We start from the raw sequence: 21,808 nt of genomic DNA, 5'->3' as shown, positions 1-21,808 counted from the left end.
GGAGGAATCACCCTCCGTTTTTATGGTTGAACACGCTTCTCCACACGCTCCTCCAGCACCTCAGCGAAACTCCGCCAAACCCGACCCTCTAATCCTTGGTTAAATGAGCGAGAAAATAGCATTTGACTGCGCGCTAGTAGAGACAAGGGTGGAGACATTTGGAGCAGTGGGAACGAATTTTCCCACGACCAGAGTTGTAAGGCTTTTTCCTGCCACTTGTTTGCCACCCGCAAATGTGGGTCATTTAGGGGAGTAACGGCATCGCACCAAGGGGAGAACGACAATCAATTTGTCCTACAAAATGATGAACAGTTTTCCAATGTGAAGAGGAACCTACACCGACGGCTTTTCCATTTTCCCTTTCGTTTTTTTTTCTCATCAACTGTTTTTCACTGTAAATTGAAACGTTAAAGTAAAGAAATAAAGACAAAAAAAGGATTTAAATTTTCTCACCGATAAGCCGTTGCCGCGTGATCACGCAAACAGGGCTGACGGATCAAGAATGCAACCGGAGGACCGGTTGCACTTTTTACTATATTTTCTGTTTTCATCTCCAACCTCCGCTTCGACTGCGATTTTCTTTTATAATTTATCTCCCTAACTGCGCTATCTATGTACAATTTGTCGCTTACAAACAAACAATTCTTAAGTGTAACGATCTGTACAGGCAAGACAAAATCTTTCTTCTGCTTCCGAACCGAAGCTTACAGATTTGTTCTAATACTTTCAAGGTTTGTTTCGTTTCTGCTTGACCGCCCCTAACACTTTTGGTAAACGTTTGTGTCCCTACTTGCTTGCAAACTAAATTAAAATTAACTAAAACATGAAAAACAACTGGCTTCCTTCTCCCCACCCCCACGGTACCCGGTATACATCGTCGAATCCGATCGGTACCACCACAGCTTCAGCGCATTAAGTCACAGCATTTAAGAGCGGGGGCAGGGTTTGCCATCTCTAAAGGGGCCACATTAAGCTTTCTTAACAGAAACAATTACGCTCGCCGATCTCTATCTTACCTTGCTTAACGAAAAACAAAATCTAACGAATTGCTACTATCACTGGTCAGGCGTTTGCCACCCTTTTTGTGTGTGTATGTTTGTGTGTTGCACTTGGCGCGTCCTAGCTTTGGCGCGACACGAGCGTGATCGGTTTGAAGATCATCGGCCCGGGGCCCGTCGGTGACCCGTGCCCGGTCGGCGAGCCCTGCGATGGCAGCGAGCCAAGGGGCGAGTGCTGCGGGTGCTGATGCGGATGGTGCGGTGAACCGGGATGCGTTCCTTCGCTGGCGGTGGGACTTAGCTGCTGCTGCTGGTGCTGCTGCTGCTGCTGAAGCTGATGATGGGCGGCGGCGGCTGCTTGATGGTGGGCTTGGGCGGCTGCCGCCGCCTGCTGCGCGGCCGCGTGCTGCTGCAGCAGATGCTGATGGTACTGGAGTCTTTGGTAGATCTCGGCCTGCTGCGCCTGCTGGCTGTTGGCCATCGGGGACTGGGGGTGCATCTGGGCGGCGGCTGCCGCCGTAGCCCCCAGCAGCCGGTCCATGCCGAACCCGGTCCCGACGGCACCGAGCGGCAGGGGCAGCGGGATCGTTGGCGGTTTCGGCGCCATGCTCGGTGCGTACGGCGAGTATCGGTACATCTGGGCGGCAAGCAGTGCCGTCTGGGCTTGGGCCGCATGGGAAGGATACAGGAACTGGCCGAACTGGGGGTAGCCGAGGGCGGGGAACATTGGACCAACGAGCGATCGCTTGAACGCGGCCAACCGACTACGCGAAGCGGCCGTCGAACGGCGGCGCAACTTTCCGGTCGATCCTCCGATGAACACATCCTCCGCCGACGGGTCCAGCATCCAGTAGTTGCCCTTGCCGGGGTCGTCGTAGTGGCGCGGCACCTTCACGAAGCACTTGTTCAGGCTGAGGTTGTGGCGGATCGAGTTCTGCCAGCCCTGCTTGTTGTCGCGGTAGTACGGGAAGTTGCGCATGATGTACTCGTAGATGCCGTTCAGCGTGAGCCGCTTTTCGGCGCTCTGCCGGATGGCCATCATGATCAGGGCGTTGTAGCTGTACGGTGGCTTTTCGTTGCCCTTCTTCTCGCCGTCCTTGGCCGGGCTGGATGAGGGACTGCCGCTACCGCTCGCGCCATCGCCCTCCGTCTCGTCCGATTTGTCCTTGCTGCTGCAATCCATCGGGGGCGGTGTGCCCGTCACGTCCAGATCGCTTTCCGTGTCGGTGAGATCGTGATCCTGCTCCTCCGAACCGATCGGCGATGGGCAGGAGTGCAGTGTCGGGGACGGTGTGGGCGACGGGGAGGACTTCATCGTTTCGGGCAGGATCGAGTTAATGGAGAAGTTGGACTTGAGCGGTGCCCGCGCCACGCCGAACATCGTCTGACCGTTCATCATGGTGGGCTCGATTTTAACCATACTTTCAACGACCATCAAAAAGCATTCGCTGAACCGGGTTCACTGCACAACTGTAACTACTGCAAAACTCTTCTTCACACTTCAGCGAGCTGATCGCTCGGCACGTTGTTGTTCGTCTTCAAATCACAGAATCTCTTTTTTCATGTGCACAATCTAGTTGGCGTGATCACACTTGATTGCTTGCTTATAATCCAAGTAGCAAACGAAAATTCCACACACTATTTCGTTTTCAAATTCCACACACACAATCTCTCTCTTTGTTTTGTTTCACTTCACTAAAAGCGTTCTCTGCACCATGGCCTTTTCTTAAATCACAAAATCAATCCGAGTAAAAGGCGCTGCAAACACTCATTTACTGTTCAATTTCGGAGCGCGGTACGAGGGTTCGTGATGTGACACGTTTGCGAGCTAAGGTCGTTCTGAGGCACTGCTTCCCCTCCCGGACGTATTTATACGGCCCCGTCCGGCCAATGGGTTTCGAACGCACACACACCACGACGTTCATTGAACGTCAGCCCTGGCCGTGGCGAGAGGGGTGACTTTTCTACCAATCGTGAGGAAGCTGGGCCAAAAAGGTTCGTTCATAAGGCGCATGGTCAGGTTGGCTCGTTGTTGGTGGTGGTGGTGGTGATGGTGGGTAAGAGAAGAAGTGTAAGGGAGGGTTGAATGAGGGCGTTTTGAGAAGCACACCCCTTTTTGGCCCAAGGGGTCTGTACGGTGGGTATGTACGGGCAATCGTTGCCTTAGCCGAGCCAGGTACCCAGAAGATGCACCAGAAGGTCCTTGGTCCTTGGGATGCAGGTAGCGAGCCTGAAAGTTTACATTGAAAAGTTTCATTTCGTCCATGCTTCATCTCACTCACTCTGCTGATCGTGAGGAGGTAATGAGTGTGAGGGGGATGTTGAGAGGGTAGCAATTGCAGGAAGAGGGGCACTGTGAGGGGGTGTTGTGGGAGGGCAAGAAGTCAAATTCATTCTCGCTGTATAGGTAGGTAAACAGTTTTCAGGATGTACAGGACGAGCATAATAGAGAGAGAAAGAGAGCGAGTCCTACTGGTACATTGAAAGAATGTTGATGGAAAATGCATCCAGAGTGCATGGAAAGTGCATCTGCTGTGGAAATGGAGAAAACTGTGTGCGTGTGCACAATTTTCACCAAACAAACACAGCAGCCATGTGCACAAGCAGTGTGCGTGAGTGCAGACTCGTTCACCAGACTCCGCCCTTGCGGCCCGATTTGCGGGAGTGGGGAGAAGCGAGCAAGCAAGCTAGCGCGCGTGCGTGTGAGTGAGCGAGCGAGCGCTCCTCTGTTGGGCAAATAGCAGTCGAACCAGTTTGTAAACGCGCGAGATGTACAATTTGTTTACACATCTTGCTTCACAACAAGAAGCGGATGGAAGCGTAAATAAATAAATGCAATTTTATTTGCAAACTTTGTAGGGTCGGTTTGCCAACAGGCGGGGGTTGTGCAGAGGGGGAATAGTTTCAGTGTGAGGTATGAGCGTGTGAGCGTATGCGTGTAATGCTGCTGCGTGTGCGTGTGGCTGGCTGTTTCGCTCTCTCATTCGGTTGTTCGTTTCACTCGCTTTATCGCGGGCACGGTTTAGGGGTTGCTTTAATGCGACTGTTTTTTTTTCTGTTGATGCTGTTTGTATTTTTCTTTCTCGCCGTGCAAAATGGTGCCGCAACAAATGTGTCGGACAGCGGCAAATCAAACCACAATACAGCACCAGCTGAAACATTGTTTGGAAAATATTGTATTTTTTATTAATGTACACACTCATACGCATAAACTGTGCGGCGTTGTTTTTTTTTTGTTTTTGATGATTTCAATTTGATTATGAGATCGGGTTTTTTTTACAATACAATATCGTTTGATTTGAAGTAGGTAGATGCTTGATTTGACGAGGGTCGCAATGCGATTTGCCAAGGATCTGAATATTTATGGCGTGACTAAAAACAGCCTATGACTGTCCTTGCGCATATAAATATTATTTAAATTAATTGCTTTATTTTATGGCGTATTTTCGACTGCAAAATACAGCTTGTGTTTTTAATGTTGTGTGATGATTTGTTCTGTTTTGTTTTTGGGATTGATTTCGATGTAATATTAGGCTAATGATTTAGGTGGCAACTGGACACTGTTAACTGGACATTCCATTCCATTCAATGAAGGGAACAAAGTAAATATTTTTTAAACTATAGAGACAAATTTGTCCTTTGTTTTTTTCTATTTATTTTCTTAAATATGTCTTTTTATCAATATACCTTCTTCTTCTTCTTCTTTGGCTCAACAACCGTTGTCGGTCAAGGCCTGCCTGTACCACTTGTGGGCTTGGCTTTCAGTGACTAATTTATTTCCCCCCATAGCAGGATAGTCGATCCTACGTATGGTGGCACGGTCTATTTGGGGATTGAACCCATGATGGGCATGTTATTAAGTCGTACGAGTTGACGACTGTACTACGGGACCGGCTATCAATACACAATCAATATACCTACATTTTTGTAATTTGACCTTCTACACATTGCAAATATCCATTAATAGAATGAAGCGATGAAATTTTTTGTCTTAAATAGGATTCTGTTGTACATTTGTGGTTGAAATAGAAATAACGTGGCTAAAAACAAAAAAAATCCTTGTTATTGGACTAAAGATTATTTTTAGAAGATTTTTGGGTTGATTTTGTGGGACAATGTTTATTTATAAGATATTTTGCTGCATCCTGTACATTGAAATATACTTAACTATGTAACCAGACCAGTAAATACTGTACAAAAGTTTGAAAACTAAATTCTACTAATTCAAAATAGATAACGGATTCCAAATAACAATGACATATTATCGTGTCGAAGATATCATTTTCTTCATATGTAAATGTAGTAGTTTTGAAAACTTTTTACGCTAAGGAAAGATGCCTAGGATCTTTCTTGTTTGGTGAAAAGCAACGAATCTTCATTTCTAATGTATGGAAAAAAGCATACGTTACAAGGCATCTTTTTCTACCTCATATTTTAAAGAACGTAGTGTTAATCAGCTGAAATTGTTTAACAAATTTTGCTTCAAAAGTTAATGAGCCTTTCATAACAACACATTTAGTGTCTCAGCTTTTGTACCTCAGTGCCCTCCCGATTCAGCCTTTTAGCAAAAACTACCCCACAACGAAAAGAAGTTCAACCAAACGAGGAGGTGTTGATCGACAATTTTAAAGTTAATTTCTTGCTATTGTTCTGTCCACATGGCCAGGCCGTGTTGGCCTTGATCGCAGCTGGGCTCGGAGGGGTTTGCCCGCGTAGTGTGTACGCTGCTTCGTGTCAAAATGTTTTCCACATCAACCAACAGTCCAATACACGATCACAACGGCACAATATACGATCCCTCGGTAGGGTAGTAAGATTTTCCCCCGTTTTTGCAGTAGCAATCAAGCTAAACAGTGCCAACTCAAAATTGGAACCCGTTAATGGCCGTGGTTTAACCGTGGTTTTATGACACTTGGGCTGGGATCATACGGAGCGAGTGCGCGAGAGAGAGAGAGAAAGCGAATGATCGTATCGATGCAGCAAACATTTACAGGGCAAGTTGGCAATTCACGGTGATTTGAAAGTTGCCTGCCTGCCCAGGATGGAATGACGTGCACATGGCACGTAGCACCCGAACACGCGTGAGACAAATGAAAGTGATTGACTTTTCTAATTGTTGTCGATTGTTTTTTTTATTGATTTACCCGGATATCCAATGTGGTAGCAATATTAGTGCATTGGGTGTGCGCGAAAGAGCAAAGGAATGCGTTTTTTCACCTAGGTTTTTGTAACCATACTTTTGAAACATGAGATAAAAGAGGAAATAAGAGGAAAATTAAGTCGTTGTAAGTTGTTTATCTAACTACCGGGCAACTGTTGGCTTAACCCCATTTTTAATGTGTATTTTCATGCTGGAAATTAGGCAATTCATTGCAAAAAGTTACAATTTCGAATAAAGCCTAGGGTGAAATGCCACAGGGACATTACTGAATTAAGTTTGATTGAAATGAATCCCCGTCACATTGAATACTTGTTTTGGTTTTGTTACAAAATTGCGAATACAGCAAACGATTGTTCTCAATTGTTTAAAACACAATCCTCTTTGCACTGTACTTCATTTAGCTGAAAATTACTTGTTTACTATGAAGTGACCAGCTACAATGCAGCAGTTGTGCAGAGAAACTTGACCCTGATCCATTCTTCATTTCACAGCAAGGCCATTTGTGGCCAAAAGCTGTCATCGACTAGAAAGACTCGTAGCGTAAAAACGAATCATTTCCACAAAGCTTAAAAACAATTACTTAAACCACACAGCCTTGAGCTGAAAATGCAACAAACCACACCGATCAAATCCTTCAAACGTGACCTTAGCCACAGTTAACATCGATTCCTGGTGCGACATCCAACAGCCTCAGGCCACATGCTTGTCCTTCGATTGAGTGATCAGTTCTGTCCTTGATATTTACCCTCGATGGAGGTGTATCGGAACCAGTTGGAACGAAATATTAAATCAACCGATCTTGGACAGTCTTTAACTAACAATCCCGGAGCTCGAAACCCGGAGACCACACCAGAGCCTTCGTGCATTGATCGGTGAATGTCCCGTAGACCAAGCAGTGCCAATGCACTGGAAAATCAATTTGCATCGCTGTTGATCTTTTTACCGTGCAGCTACTTTTGAAAGGATCTTGCTCCGAAAGCAGCCACCCGCATGACTCCTGGAGGTCCCCACAATAGTGTGCCATTATTGTCGCTTATGTACCGTGAAAAGGGACATTTTGGGATAGAACGAAGAACCGTGCTTCCCAAAAAGGACCTCCGGGAGAGTGTGTTAGAGTCGACTTTTTAGAGGCATCTTTTGCGCACACAGAAGGAACGCGTTAGTCACAGTCGGTCGTGATGGGACGGGGACTGCAAAACCGTATTCTAATAATTCACCCAGCAGGATTTTTTTGGTGTTGTTACCTAGCAACGTTCCACAGACTAGCAAACAGTTCAATTATCCTTCCACCGGGTTGTCATAAACGCATTCGATACGATTAGTTATCGATCATGGGAGATCATGGCGTGGGAGAAGGTAATATGTGTCTCTAAATAAGTTAATGCAGCAAAGAAAAAAGGAACTAACCATTCAATTTACTTCTCAATAATGCCATTTTCCTGCTCTGTGTTTTGGGCCGCCGTTGACGGGTTTGCCAACGTTTTAGGGACGCAATCGTGACAGCAGAGCGGTACAACATAAAAGAACGTAGAAGTAGGAACGAACTGAAAGTCAAAATGAACAGATCATCGATTGGAAAAGGAAAAAAAAACAACTAAAGGAAACCCATACCGCCCCGCCGTAAACCGCCTTAAACGCGCTGTTCGTTACGCTCATTACGGCGGTGCGGAGATTTCTTGACTTTATTTTAATAAAACATTTCAATTTTCAGCACAAATATTTCCTTCCCGCTTTTGGACGTTTTTTTTTCCTCTTTTTTTCTTCTTGGGTCGTTGGATTATATGTGCTGGTTTGCCCTGGCAGAGTGGAACAGCCTTTTTGTTACTGTTAGACCAGCTATGAAAGTCAGTTTTGGAAAAACAGGGAATGAGCAAGTAAAGCTAAGCGGCAGAAAACGGAGAAAAGGGACGCACGAAAGGGACACCGTATCTAATTAGGTTTTATGACAATATTATCACCGTGTTGCGTGTCTCGGGCCGGACCAGCCTGAGGGGGGTTGGAACAAAAGTGTGATGCGGCGAACAAGAAAAAAAGAACCATCAAATTTACTTTTTTTTCATTTTGGCTGTGAAAATCTGAACCTACCCGTGGAAGGGAAACGCAGTGAATACGCAGTGAACACTTTTTGTGACAAATCAATTTGCGAAACCAGCAACCAGTCGTCAGGGTGTGGTCCAGCCCTACAGCTAGGGCGAGACGATACTCTAAGTCGGATGTTCGGACCGAGCTGTACCAGCAGGAGAGATGGATGTGAAGACGTTCTTAAGCAACTGCATAATGCAATGGATTGGTTTCCCACTGGGTTTTTTTCGAATTCTTACTCGTCCTACAGATAGCTGGACCGCCAGGGATGTAATGAATTGAGCTGTGCAAAGACTAAAGCTGTCAGAAGCTGCCCGATTGTGTTCTCCCCTGGGGCAGTGACACTTTGATGCGATAATCCACAATAATGAGCGTCCGAAATGCAAGTGGGCAACCGGGGGAACAAGCGGCAGCCGAGCACACTGAGCGTGATGACAGCGGGAGCTTCTTCGGTGGGACGTGTTAATGATGGAGTTAAGGAAAGGAAAGGGAACAAGTCCGTACTAGGGGGAGGAATACATTATTGGTGAAAGAGTTAAGGGTAATTGAAGTAATTTATTAATAGAGGTACTGGGTGCTGTGTGCATAATTAAACATTCAAATTGGTGGGTCTTCTTGAGACCTTAAGTGAGGTTATCATAAAGGATTTGTGTCGCCAATAAGTGATTTTTTGTATGTTGTCTAATGAAGATTTGTCAAATTTATTGTGCAACGTTTGTTTAATTTTGGATTCCAAATTTTGAATTACTAGAACTTAATTCGTCCTTCAGGTATTAAATATATTACTTCCAGTATAGTTCCTGTTTTTTTCAATGTCTTAGAATCTTGCACATCCTTAACAGTAACTTTCATTTCCTTAGTACAGTTAAGGTATGTTACCTAAGCATTACATTCAAGATATACAAGTTTCCGTAGGGTAATATAGATTAACACATCTTTCAAAATTTCAAACCAAGGTACAGTGTCAAAAATTGATTCCTGGTTGCTTTTTTAACTTCAATTTTCAAATTTTCACAGGTACGTACACTTGGCATCAGTTCTGTTTAGCGATCTAACGAACTTTAAGAATTAAACGCTTCAAAACGAGCGTTGTTTGTTGATGTTCCCTCGATCGTTGGCTATCCCTTCGGCCAGCCTTACCCTGCACAGTGTCCAAACATGATGATCATGATCGTGAGGTCACTGCTACCCTGTCCGATCGTACCCGGCGATCCAAGATGCATCGTTAGGTATGTCAAACCCAATGCCCCTGTTTGTATGTTCAATTGAGAGAAAATTGACTTTTCAAGAATGTCATCCTACATCGTAATTTTCGCTACCCACCAACCATTGCTTTCCCATTATCTTCATGGCCTTGAAACTGACTTAATCGTAGTGTTACCCCTTTTATCTTCCTAAATATCCTTTCCCTCTGCAGCAACGATGTAAGGGCCGGCCAGGGACAAATCGAGTGTCATTAGCAAAGCACGAACGGCGGAGGATCGCCATCGGGGCACATTTCCCGACCAAGCTGTAGGATGATCTTGATTGAAAGATTTGCTCATGCGACAGCAACAGATCCTCGACCTTTCTGAATAAATATTTGAATTTCATTAACGGTTACGGAGCGATGATGAGATGCCGTGTAGCAGGGTAAGTAAGCTCACTGTGATGGGACGGGGCGTACATGTGTTGTGTACGCAGCAGCATCATAAGCAGGATCGGTGCAGTTTTGGTAGTGGGTAGTGGTTTTGTTTTCTCCCTCTTCTGGTTGCCTGGCCGGCACTGCGAATATTACTGTTTTATTGCTGCTCTCGATGCAGCCAGCTTGTATACAGTGATGCGCTGGAAATGGTGGGTTGGCTCGAGGGTGGATACGGACAGTTGACTTTTGCATTGTTCTGTTTTTATTGGGGGGGGGGCTAGATTTTATTGAACGGAAAGTTTGTGCGATCGTGCTGCTACCGTTTGTAACTGATCGCGGATGCTGAAGCGACACGGGTAGGGAAATAAAAACGATGTCTAGGTATAAGTGTTGAAGGAGTTATAAAATATTGGGGAATCTTATATAAGCTCAAAATATTTTAAACAAATGAATTAATATGAGACACTCACTCAAAACCAATAAAAATACAATCTGAATAAAGCCAAACAAGTGAAATGAAAAGATAGTCAGAGATCCCTTTCTGTTTTTTGTTTGTTTCAAAGCTACCATGATTATTGCTTTTTTTATCCTCGTCTCCCAGAACCACCATTTCTACCACCCACCGATTTAATCAATTAACTCTTACCACACAAACTAACCACAACAAAACATGTTTTACAAGAGAAATACCCACAAAACGGCAAAACATTCAGCTGTCGATTTGTTGTTTGTTTTCGGGAATACAGATGCCTTACCCAAACCCAAAAACACAGTTTCCAATAAAGATGTTTACTATTCCCCAAGGTACGTGAGGCAGGAGGCTTCTCCAGCAAAGAGGATATCAATCGTTGGTTTCATCGCGTCCGCGCGCGTGCTCGCTTCATTAATCTCATTGCAGGATAGCAAGGTCCCAGGAAAGCAGGATCCCAGGAAAGCCGTGGCCATAGAGTTGATAAATTACAGCACGATGACACTGCACCCCCCTGATGACTAGCGAATTTTTATATACGAAGCTGCCGCAAGACATCTTTATCCTTCGAAGCTTACCAGCACGGGCAGGTGATGTTTGTTTGTTTCCATAACCGTGCTTATATTGCCCGTACAAAATTTCCCTCCATCGCTGGTAAGGATCCTGCTAGAGAAAGCCATGGCTGGAACCATCTGGTCCGTTGGCGGATCGGTCCGTTTAAAATCCGTCAAACCGACCGTTTAATATGCGGCCCATAGACCCCCGTCATGGATCGATGATAAAACCATTATCTGCCTCCATAAATCACGATCACGATCACGGATCACGGATTGGCAAAAGCCTGCACGCAGTGCGTAGCTAGTAAAACCGATTTTCGTTGATCCTGTTCGATGCGCAGGATTCTCTGCGCCAGGTCGTCCGGTGTGGGGTAACCGATTGGAGCCGATGTTGAGGTTTCCATGGATCGTAAAAACGGGAAATCGAACAGGACAATACGGTAGCGAAAGCGCTCACCGCTGTGTGTGTGTAATGCTTATAATTTAGCGTTAAATACGGACAATATTTTGTGGAAATTCCGCCCCCGAGGACGGACCCCATCGGCCAGTGTGTCTCCCGGTGTCCAGTGTGCTTTTGCCGCGCTAACCCTTTTCGTCCCAGCATTCCGTTCCTTACCCCGCCCGGGTTTGGCGTGGATATGGCAGGGCAGTAGAAGGACAAAAACAAAGGAAGCAATAAAAATTTGTTTTCACTACTCCTAATCCCTTCTACACCTCCTACCGAATGAGTTGAGGTGAAAAGATGCTGCGAGATGCATTCCCTCATTGTACCGAGCCGAACCACGACAACAACGTGAAAGAACTGTCCAACGGGTCCTTTTAATGGGCAAACCAGAGCGAACGGGACAGTGTAGGTGCAATAAAAGTGGCAAATATGTCCCTTTCGGCCAGTTTGAGCCGTCAATTACGACGCACACAAGCCTTAACATTGCGCTTAACCCTTTAACGCACGGTTCTTAGTTGCTGGGAGCGCTCAAAGCGGATGGAAAAGGTTCATTCTCGAACACTGGAACGATCGGAGGGAAAGGCACATTGAAACACATACATTTATGACAATCATCGCCCGGGCAGGCAGTGTTTGTGACGTTATTTTTACCGCAAAAAGGGTTACACTACACCCCAAGCCTGCAGTGTGCTGGAATCAAGGATCGGTTCAAAACCGAAGAAAGGGTTAAATAGCGGTTCGGTTGCAATCCAACGTTTAATACTTTTATTGCACCTTCAATCGAGTGGACGAGCGTTTAATGGACGAGCAAAGCGAAATGGGAATGGATAGGCGGGAATCACCCACTTTTATGGTGCATGGTAGGGACAGTCTTCTATGGTGAGCTTATGTTTTGAGCTTCGTTAAGCTGCTGCTGTTTTGAGGCTGGGCCAAAACGACTGTCGAAACAAGACAATGGTGGCTTGAACGAACATGTTATCGGTGTTAGCGATCGACTGATCGTCGTTTGCATATCATATCTAAGAAATGCGTCACGATACCGTTACTTCGTTGCACCATTTATTTTTTATTGCCCGCTTTCCGTAGAACAAACGCTACCGAAATACTGCACAAACTGCCAAAAACTTAAACTGGCGGGAGTTTGGAGAGCCCAATTAAGTTACCATTTATGGCCTGTTTTGAAAACAAAACAACCATACCATGTGTGTATGTGTGTGTGTATATGTTTGTTGGTTAACGGTATTTCAGCTTCGGTGCATTTCTAGTTCAAATGGCGTCGGATTCTGGATTGCATCGGGGCCCCGGTTTGCTCCTTTGCACAGACCGTCTGTGCCGTTAGAAGTTGTAAAACATTTTATTTGCCAGTGCCTATTGCACTGAAAATATTACTCTACATTCTCCAAACCCGAGTCACCCGAGTCTGGAGAGGGTGAAAGTGAATGAAAGAAAGGCAACACTGTAATGTAGTGCAATGTGTTCAACCCACCCGGAACGAAACGTTTGCAGAACCCGTTAGCATTGAAAGGAAGAAGTGCGTTTATTTTATTAAATTTGTTTCGTTTTAAATGTCGTTTTATGGACCGTCTACGGCCAAAGGGTTCTCTCTATTGCACCAATTGCAAGTCCGTACAAGTGCAATAGAATTCTAATGTATTTTTTGAGCTGTACCTACAATACCATCATGTACTAGATAAACATCGGGACGCAAACGAATAAACTGGAACAGGATCGAATGAAGCCTATTGTTTGGGAGAATAATTAAGGCAGTTGTTTTATTTAGTCGTTTTTTTGCATCAGGTTTTACAGCACGGAGAAAGTGTCTCAGGAAAAGTGAAAACGAAAGTTATGCTTAGACGTTTGAGGGTGCTTAACGTACACGGATACAGCTTTTTATGGTAATGAGAAGCGTAGTGAAGGAAGCGACACTGTACACTGCACTGTCTAGTTACCTGAATCGTTAAGGCGAAGGGACATGATTGTACGTGATGTTTGCACATACAAATGCTCTCTAATATTCTCCCTTTTGGTGAAATAATCTTGAGATGTGTAAATTTTTACTTAATTGAATAATACAAATTTTCTATTAAGTATTACGTATTCTAAGGGCCATAACACGTATTTATGTGAAACCATGTAACGCATCAGTTCGTATAAAAGGATATAGTGCATCGGGCAGTGTATAAAAGGACATAATGTGTGACAGTGTATTTTGTAGTAACATGTCTACACAATAGACTGGAGATTGAGTTAAAAATAACTGTTTTGCTCACAGTTTCACACCTAATACAAGATTTTAGGCACGATCTTTTCACACATCAATGAAGGAGACATCTTAAACTCATCACACTCTTGACGACCTTTTCTTCTTTCACTCCCAGCACTCTGGGATCACTTCGCTTCAGATGCATTTTATTACTTTCTTTGGCTACCTTCTTACGCTTGCCGTATTGCGTTGCGTAAGGTGCTTGGTTTATGGTGAAGTAGATTCAAGTGTGTTTTTTTCCTTCCTGGTTTTGATCCACTGATCAATCCCAAGGGATGACCTGTACAAAGTATTGGACACAGTCAACAAAATGAAAAAAGGACATCGGCCGCCCGATGCTCAAAGTCGATCGAGCCAAGTGAAGAAAGATGAAAAGAACCGAACCGAACATAATACAGCAATTTATGAGCCTTGATTGAGATGTTTTCGTTTTTTATGATCGTTTGATGTGTTTTTTTTTCACTCTCCTACTCTCTGTTACAAAAAAGGACTCAACTGGAGAAAGAAATCAAACGTGGAATTGGAAAGGAGTTGACCAAGTCGTACGATCTTGCCGGCGTGATAGTCGTGGGTTGATCCTTGTAGCACTCAATAAAAAAAAACCCGGACAACCGTCGTTCAAAGCTGCATTGTTGTGATTTGTCAGTGCGGCAGCGAGTGTGAAGCTGTGAAGCGAATAAAGTGTTTTACAATCGGTTCGTGTGAAAATTAGGCAAGTGTCTGAACCCCGCGGGCCCGTGTGGTTGAGGTGAGAAAATAAAGGTTGAACCAGGGGGATCGTATGTGTGAAACGCTTAAGTCGATCAACAGATGGAACTGGGAGGATGGGAAAGATTTGATATAGTTGTTTCTATCCAAAAGTGGAAACCGAATGCAGTATGCCTGCCGCGTTGCATGGTTGATTAGGTTCGGATTAAATTCCTGTTGTGATTTTGGATTTTTTATCACATTTGTTATCATTGTATTCCAAAGTGATATCCTATCGTGGAAGCTAAATTAATGATTTCTTCTTGGGTCAATCAGTAATGTAAGATTTTGTACAAGAGTTAAAGTCTTAGGATAAGGACCTTAGACTTCAGATTCTTAGACTTTTTAGATAATGTAGTGAGTAAATTAACATCAGTCACTTCCTTTTGAATAAAGATCATAAAGTCATAAACATGTTCTCGTTTGCAATGAAGCGATTAATGTTGTTTCCTCTAGGAAACACAGTCTAACATTTGAATCATGTTTCAGTTTACACAAATACTTAGCAAAACATTGACTTCCCAATTTTCAGCTCACCAGCGCACAAATAACGTAATAATGTCATGCTCGAAAAACGTACGACAAATAACAAAAGTTTGCTCACGTATGCCGTGCACAAGTGAACAAGTGTAAAAACACCGCCAACACAAACAGACCGCTTGCATGGGCCCATTTCAAGGAAATACTCAATTCCAGTAGTTCGAACTTTCGGGACAGTCAGTGCCAGTCGGTTTATCTTCAAAAGCCAGAAAAGCACACACTAACACTGGTGGCTAAGTTATGTTGCTCCGATTCCCGGGAAACAAAAATCACACTGTCAATGTTGATTTTTTATCCGAGTTATTGTTGTGCTTCAACAACACCCAGGCTCTTGGCGGCATTTGCCCTTTTTTGTTGGTGCCTTCGTTTAGTCGCCAACGAAGACGAAGAAGAAGAACCAAAAAAAAAACCTTCCCAACTATTATGATGAGTGCACGTCGTTATGTTGTGATAATAGAGCTATCGTCACATCAACCCCAAGCACACACACACACACACATGCACACAAACACACGATCGAGGCTTCTTTTTCGGGACAAAATAAATAAATAAAAGCCTTCCGGGATGTGTGTACCGACTACCAGGATACGCGCACGCGGTACCGATTGGCAAACGTGTACAGGACAATCGCAGGGACGTAGGCAAAGGACATGAAAAGACATCTTCTACCGCCGCGCAGTTGTGCAGCATCATCGGTAAAGAACAGAAACAAAAAACAAAAATTGGTCAAAAAATGTAGAACGATACTTGTTTCAAACAGTGCAGGAGACCCCGTTGGGAGGGAGGATCATTACTCACGTCAGCAAATGGGGTTGTTCCCGGGAGGGTAGAGAAGGGACAAGGGTAGACGCGTTTGTCCAGCAGTCCAGCAATCTTCAGGCCGTGTGTTGTCACTTGGCTCCGGTTTCCCTTAAGCTTTTTCTTCGCCTGTCATCGGATCGATAGGATCAGGAGGGCCGGATCGGAACCATCCCGGACCAAACAAATTGCCGACCGGTAATGGAAATGGAGAATGGACACAACAACAACCAACAACAGACACACACACACACACACAAAGCGTCCAAACAAGCAAATGGAATGTGCAACCGAAGGCGTTGCCCGATCGTGCGGCACCGTTTGATCCTCGGGCCCTCGGTCACGGAATCGGGGATTTGCTGTTTGTCTTTTTGCTGGAAATTTTGTCATTTAAAGTGATTTGGCTGTGTCCTTTTCTTTTTTTTCGGGAAGTTAATTTTTTGCGCTTCATCGCCCGGCACGGTCCCAGGCGGCTAACTAGCCCCTTAGTACGAGCCCAGCCCCTCGTCCCGTGTATCAATTACTCCGGCCCGGGTCCGTGCCGAAGCCACTGCAACACCACGTCCCCGCCGACGTCCCGCTGGTGGTAATGATGGTTACATTGTTTTTCTTTCTTCAGCGACCGAGTCAAGATTGCACGGTCGGTGCGGCATCAAAGGCAGGAGAGAGCGCTGTCTCCGTTGGACTGGACAACATCATCATCAGCGTCAGCAATGCTTGGTTCAATAGAAAATGTCTTCTTCGCTCTTTGCCACTTTGCCACCGCGGGCCAATGTTTGAAGACGGGCAATCCTTTGCCAGCAGCAAGGCATCGAATGTCCTGTGTCGTGGCGGGGACTTTTCTCGGGGGAAAAAAACCATTCGTGAGGATGCGCTGTCTCAGGAGAAATTGTGGCTCGTTGCAGGGTGGCCAGGTTTCGTATTCGCGCTCGCACTTGAACACTTGAGCACGATCCTGTAGCAAAAGTACGGTGCCAAGGACGCCCATTGTGCGGGCGCAGTTCACTCCTTCGGGACAGTTTCCTCTGAAAGGGGCGGCAGGGAGTGAAAGCGTTGTTTTAGTTTTCCCTCCGGACGGCCGAAGCGCAGGGAAATGTAAAACCAGTGGCAGTGGCGTTGTTGGTGGTAAATAGAAAGCAAATATGGTTAATAATTTTAAGAGGAAAAGGAAACAATGCCCAGCCTTTCGGGGAAATGTTTTGTACGGTAGATCATTTGTCATATTAATATTCTTCAAAGTTTTCTTAAGGATGTGACGCCGCATGCCTTGAAACAAACAAGATTATAAAGACAGGGCATGGCATATGTGGAATGGAACGTTCATCTCAATCGGATTTCTTTTAATTTTGGCTAAATATTGGACAAGGTTTATTGATGTAAATCAATTTATGGACTTTTGTTTTAATCTTGTTGGAGGTATTAAGATATCAATTTGATTGGTACTACTTACTTTACTTATCCGGCGCTACAACCGCTTTGCGGTCTTGGCCTGCCTCAACTGGCCTGGCTGGTCTTGGCCTGCCTGTGTCCGAAACCGCTCACGGTCTCGCGCCTTCGTCTGCCAGTCCGTTATCCCGGCCTTAATGGCGGACGCCTCCACGCCATCTTGCCACCTCAATTTGGGCCTACCACGTCTCCTCTGTCCTTGTGGACGGCCTAAAAAGACTTTACGGGCTGGGTCGTCCGTTTCCATGCGTACAACATGGCCAGCCCACCGGAGCCTGGCGAGCTTAATACGCTGTACGACAGTGAGGTCGCCGTACATCTCGTATAGCTCGTCATTATAACGGCTCCTCCATTGTCCTTCCACACATACGGGGCCAAGTATCCTTCTGAGCATCTTCCTCTCGAACGCGGCTAAGAGGGTTTCGTCAGATTTGGACAGTGTCCATGTCTCAGAGGCGTATGTGAGTACTGGTACTATATAGGTACTATATAGTCCCAGCTTCGTCCGTCGCGACAGGATCTTTGAGGTGAACTGCTTTTTCAGGCTGTAGAATGACCGGTTGGCAGCCAGCATCCTTGCGCGCAACTCATCTTCCATACTGTTGTCGCTGCTGACCTTTGACCCAAGATAGGTGAATTCTGGGACGACTTCAAAAGTGCGTTCATCTATCTGTACATCACGCCTACGTAGATTCGGATTATTTATTGGTAGGTCCGCTGATGTTGCCACCATCAGTTTGGTCTTTGCCTCGTTTATCTGCAATCCGAGGTTCTCTGCCGCCTGCTCAATCCCTTGGTAGGCTTCTGCTACATAGGAGAGCCGCAGACCAATGATGTCTATATCATCAGCGTATGCCAGGATCTGGGTTGACTTATAGAAGATGGTTCCCGTAGTCTCCACCCCCGAGTCGCGGATGGCCCTCTCTAGCGCCAAGTTGAATAGGAGACAGGCAAGCCCGTCCCCCTGGCGCAGACCCTTGGTGGTAGCAAAAGGTCCTGAGAGTTCTCCATCCACCCTCACCTGGCATGTGACGTTGGTCATAGTCATTCTAACTAGCCTTATCAGTTTGGCCGGGATTCCAAATGAGCTCATAGCGTCGTACAGTTTTACCCTGGCTATGCTATCGTATGCGGCTTTGAAGTCAATGAAGAGATGGTATGTGTCGTTTCTGTATTCAGCCATCTTCTCCAAGATCTGCCGCATGGTGAAGATCTGATCAGTGGTTGATTTTCCGTTTCGGAATCCTCTTTGATAGTTTCCGACTATCTCTTCGACGTGCGGGACAAGGCGATCCTGAAGGATCAGGGAGAATATTTTATAGGCAGTATTCAACACCGTAATACCCCTGTAGTTGTTGCAGTCCAACCTGTCTCCCTTCTTGTATACGGGGTAGATGATGCCGAGATTCCAATCACAAGGCATCGGCATTTGATTGGTATGTGTATGCAAAAGTTCAATTTGAAGTTCCTTTCTCAAGTAAGATCGCATCAAAATGAAAGAAGAATAGGCCAGAGTAATTCTGGAGAAATAATTTAATCGTTTAATAACTAGGGGATGCATCGGATTCTGAGATCTAGTGGAAGATGATTTAGCATCGAATAATACAAACAAATTTTGCTTCTATTACCACGAACATATTCCAATTTGCCGAAGATGGTAAGCTTGATAGAAACTACCTCTACTCAATACAATTGGTGCGTCAAATAATGAAAAAATGTGCCTTCCACTGATCACATTTGACACCCTCGATGTATCGTTTATTGTACATCCTTTAACAAAAGATCTTTGTATGTTTTGCACAATTTAGAATGTATCTTTTTCTTAAATCTAGATACAAACAACATAAGACTATCCACAAAATTCTAATGAAACAATCGAACGCTTCCCTGTCTTCCAGCTCCAACGATCATGTCACACAGAATCCTCGTCAGTTGTAATGAGGTTAGCGACCATTGTCCTCGTACCGTCATTGATCCGCTAGACACCGATACGGTAAACCTCCCAAACGTGTGCATCAATAATTATGCATAATCCTGGCCTTGGTAATATTATATTTTGCATCTTTTCCACGGTTCACATACACGCAAAAACACACACAAAATGAAAAATCGATCTTTGAAATCTCTTTTTGGGTCCTAAGACCTCAACCGGACATTAATCTTAAACATAAAAAAAGCAGAGCAAATGTGGACCGTGAGCTAGAAAACCTGCCAACTTTCGTCACGCCAGCCAAAAACATGAAGAACAAAAAACGCACCGACCGCCCGGGAGAATGCATCCGATCGGTTGCACTTTTGCTTTGCACAGGCTTTTTTTGGTATCCTGCTACAGCGACATGCATATCGATTACCGAGCCCCGGGTACGATTGTGCGTTCGTGCGTAATCTTCCATCAGGACAATGTGCGTTTGTGTATGTGTGTATGTGTATGTGTGAGCTAATGCTAATGCAGGGATTCTAGTTTCAGCAAGGATTTTCAGCGACGGCTGCCGACAAACAACAAAAAACAAAGCTTCATTCCGGTCGATTTAAGCAAACGGAACTAATCCGTTGGCGTTGAGCAGAAAAAAGGTAATGCGGCTCGCTTTTAAATTGCTCATATACGTTTTATTATGTAAAAACATGCCGAGCAAAAGAGCAAAACACACGGAACACTTTAGACGGTACGCTGGGCAAGGATGGAAGGTGTGGATTACATTTGGATTTGGACCTTGTTTGAGCTCTAACCGTTTAAGTGAATCGCTCACATTTTGTGCCCAGCACCAGTTCGTTCTTCCCTGCTTCATCCAGCTGCAAGAAATTAACATAGTTTTCTTGGTTCCTTCTCCTACGGGAGATCATTCTCCGTCGAAACCATGATGGCTCAATAATCTTCGCCACAAGGCGCATGTAGTATATGGTTCGCCATTTGGCAATGAAACTGCTCATTTGCACTACACTACGCACATAAAGTGCAAACATAATCGAGACCACGGGGAGCAGAGACCACGTCTAAAGCCACAAGTCCTGGGGAGTCCTTGTCCTAGGGGTTGTAGATAAAGAGCGCAAGCCAACAGCCATGACTAACTCAGGGTAAATTGATTCCCAGATATGATCGAGGCCAAATGGTTCGTTCCAGCAAAATCGATTCTTCCAAGGCAAACCTCATACGAAACACCAGCCCTTGAATTTGTCTTGGTTTGTTGGTCTACAAGCAACGATAGTGCTCAGTTTTGCATGCATCAAGTACAAGAACATGTAAAAGAGATTGCTCACAAAATGTCCTTGTCGATTGTGTCGTCTCCTTTTTCTTGCACCATCCTTCTTTCACCTATCGTGTGATAATGAGTTTACAATTTCTCGTCACTCAGTGCCGATGAAGCATCGTACAATTAACCAAGGTCAAACCGCTCATTTTTCCAGAAAAAGGGCAGAATTTTCACCTTCCCAAAAACAAAAGCAAATACAGTGTCCTGTTTGCGGGGGACGGTACAAACAACAAACTAACAAACACTTTTCCCAGCGGTTCCCAGCTCAAAACGAACCATCAATTATCGCCAACGTGAGGTGTTAATCCTTAAGCACACGCAGCGCGAACGACGATCAAGTCCACGGGTCGCCCAGAAGGATACACAAAAAATGGGTCCACCCTCTCAAACATTGTCCGTTGCTTTCCTGTATCTTGCAGCAAACTCGAACGTTTCCCTGATTACAAAAAAAAGATGTTTCATTGGCTGCGGGGATAACTGCATCGGGGTCGTTGTTTATATAATTATGATTCTCACGTTTTCCCAACAATTAAAACACCCCGAATTCCCGGGCTCGGGAACAAACCAGCGGCGACAAGTAACAAACTCGCGCACGTACGGCAAATCACATCACTTTGGATACACAAAAAAACGACAACAACAACAACACACCCGCTGAACAACATTAATAACTCCTACTTTCACCCATCGCGTCCTGTGACAACAACTGAACGTTACGCATCTCAGCGGGACATCGTTAGGGAGCAGCACACAGGACGAGAGATAGGGAAAAAGGGGTTCGCCCGGGATCCCGGGGCCTTGGATTTGTACGCGGCACATTGGGCGCATATGTATGTATGAATGTCACCCGGTGTTGCGCCACATGAGATCACGCGCCCCCGGGTGAAGAAGTCCGTTTTAATGAACGTGTTGCGCGTTCAATCAGGGCCAGGGTTTGGGCTGGTTATCGAGTCCTGGCTGTGTGGAGTTACTGAGGCGAATGAAAAGTTCGGTGCCGAAGGGATAACAGCTTTCTATTGTGTCGTGCCATGAATGTCGATGTCGTTGCCGTGGTGCTAACTCGTGAAAGAAGAATAAAATATTGCCTTTTCAATTCACCTGCTCCACGATAAATGAAGGTAAATAAATCGTTTAAGCAGACAAAACATTCCACTCGAGGGGTTTGACAACTTGCTTGCGTTTGTTTCGATTGAATACATTGTGACTCAGTGCAAGATGTGTCTCCGTTAGTCAAAATTGAAATTTTAGAATATTATTTGTGATGAGAGAGATCCACATATATTCGAGCATTATCGATTCAGAGGGTGAATTGAATGACATAAACGTGTAGTACTAGTCAGAAGAGAGTGTAAATGAGTTCAATTGCAAAAAAACTGGGTTGCTAGTTGCTACGAAGAATCAGAAAAAGAGATGAATTGTTCAGTCACTAC

At 45.1% G+C, this 21,808-nt stretch overlaps 1 protein-coding gene across 1 annotated transcript; it reads right to left on the bottom strand.

The window, feature by feature from the left end:
- Positions 1-438: 438 nt before the first annotated feature.
- Positions 439-2,857, bottom strand: LOC1280105 (fork head domain transcription factor slp2). The gene has a single exon (XM_061658796.1). It carries the CDS (start codon positions 2,431-2,433, stop codon positions 1,120-1,122), a length of 1,314 nt encoding a protein of 437 aa, XP_061514780.1. The 5' UTR covers positions 2,434-2,857; the 3' UTR covers positions 439-1,119.
- Positions 2,858-21,808: the final 18,951 nt, after the last annotated feature.

Source organism: Anopheles gambiae, chromosome 3 (assembly GCF_943734735.2).
Source record: "Anopheles gambiae chromosome 3, idAnoGambNW_F1_1, whole genome shotgun sequence".
Taxonomy (NCBI): Eukaryota; Metazoa; Arthropoda; class Insecta; order Diptera; family Culicidae; genus Anopheles; species Anopheles gambiae.
The sequence above is the reverse complement of the archived record's forward strand: the minus strand, read 5'-3'. Positions and strand labels throughout refer to the sequence as shown.

Coding starts and splice junctions, on each gene's coding strand:
- LOC1280105 (XM_061658796.1), bottom strand. CDS start 2,433: ATGGTCGTTGAAAGTATGGTTAAAATCGAGCCCACCATGATGAACGGT.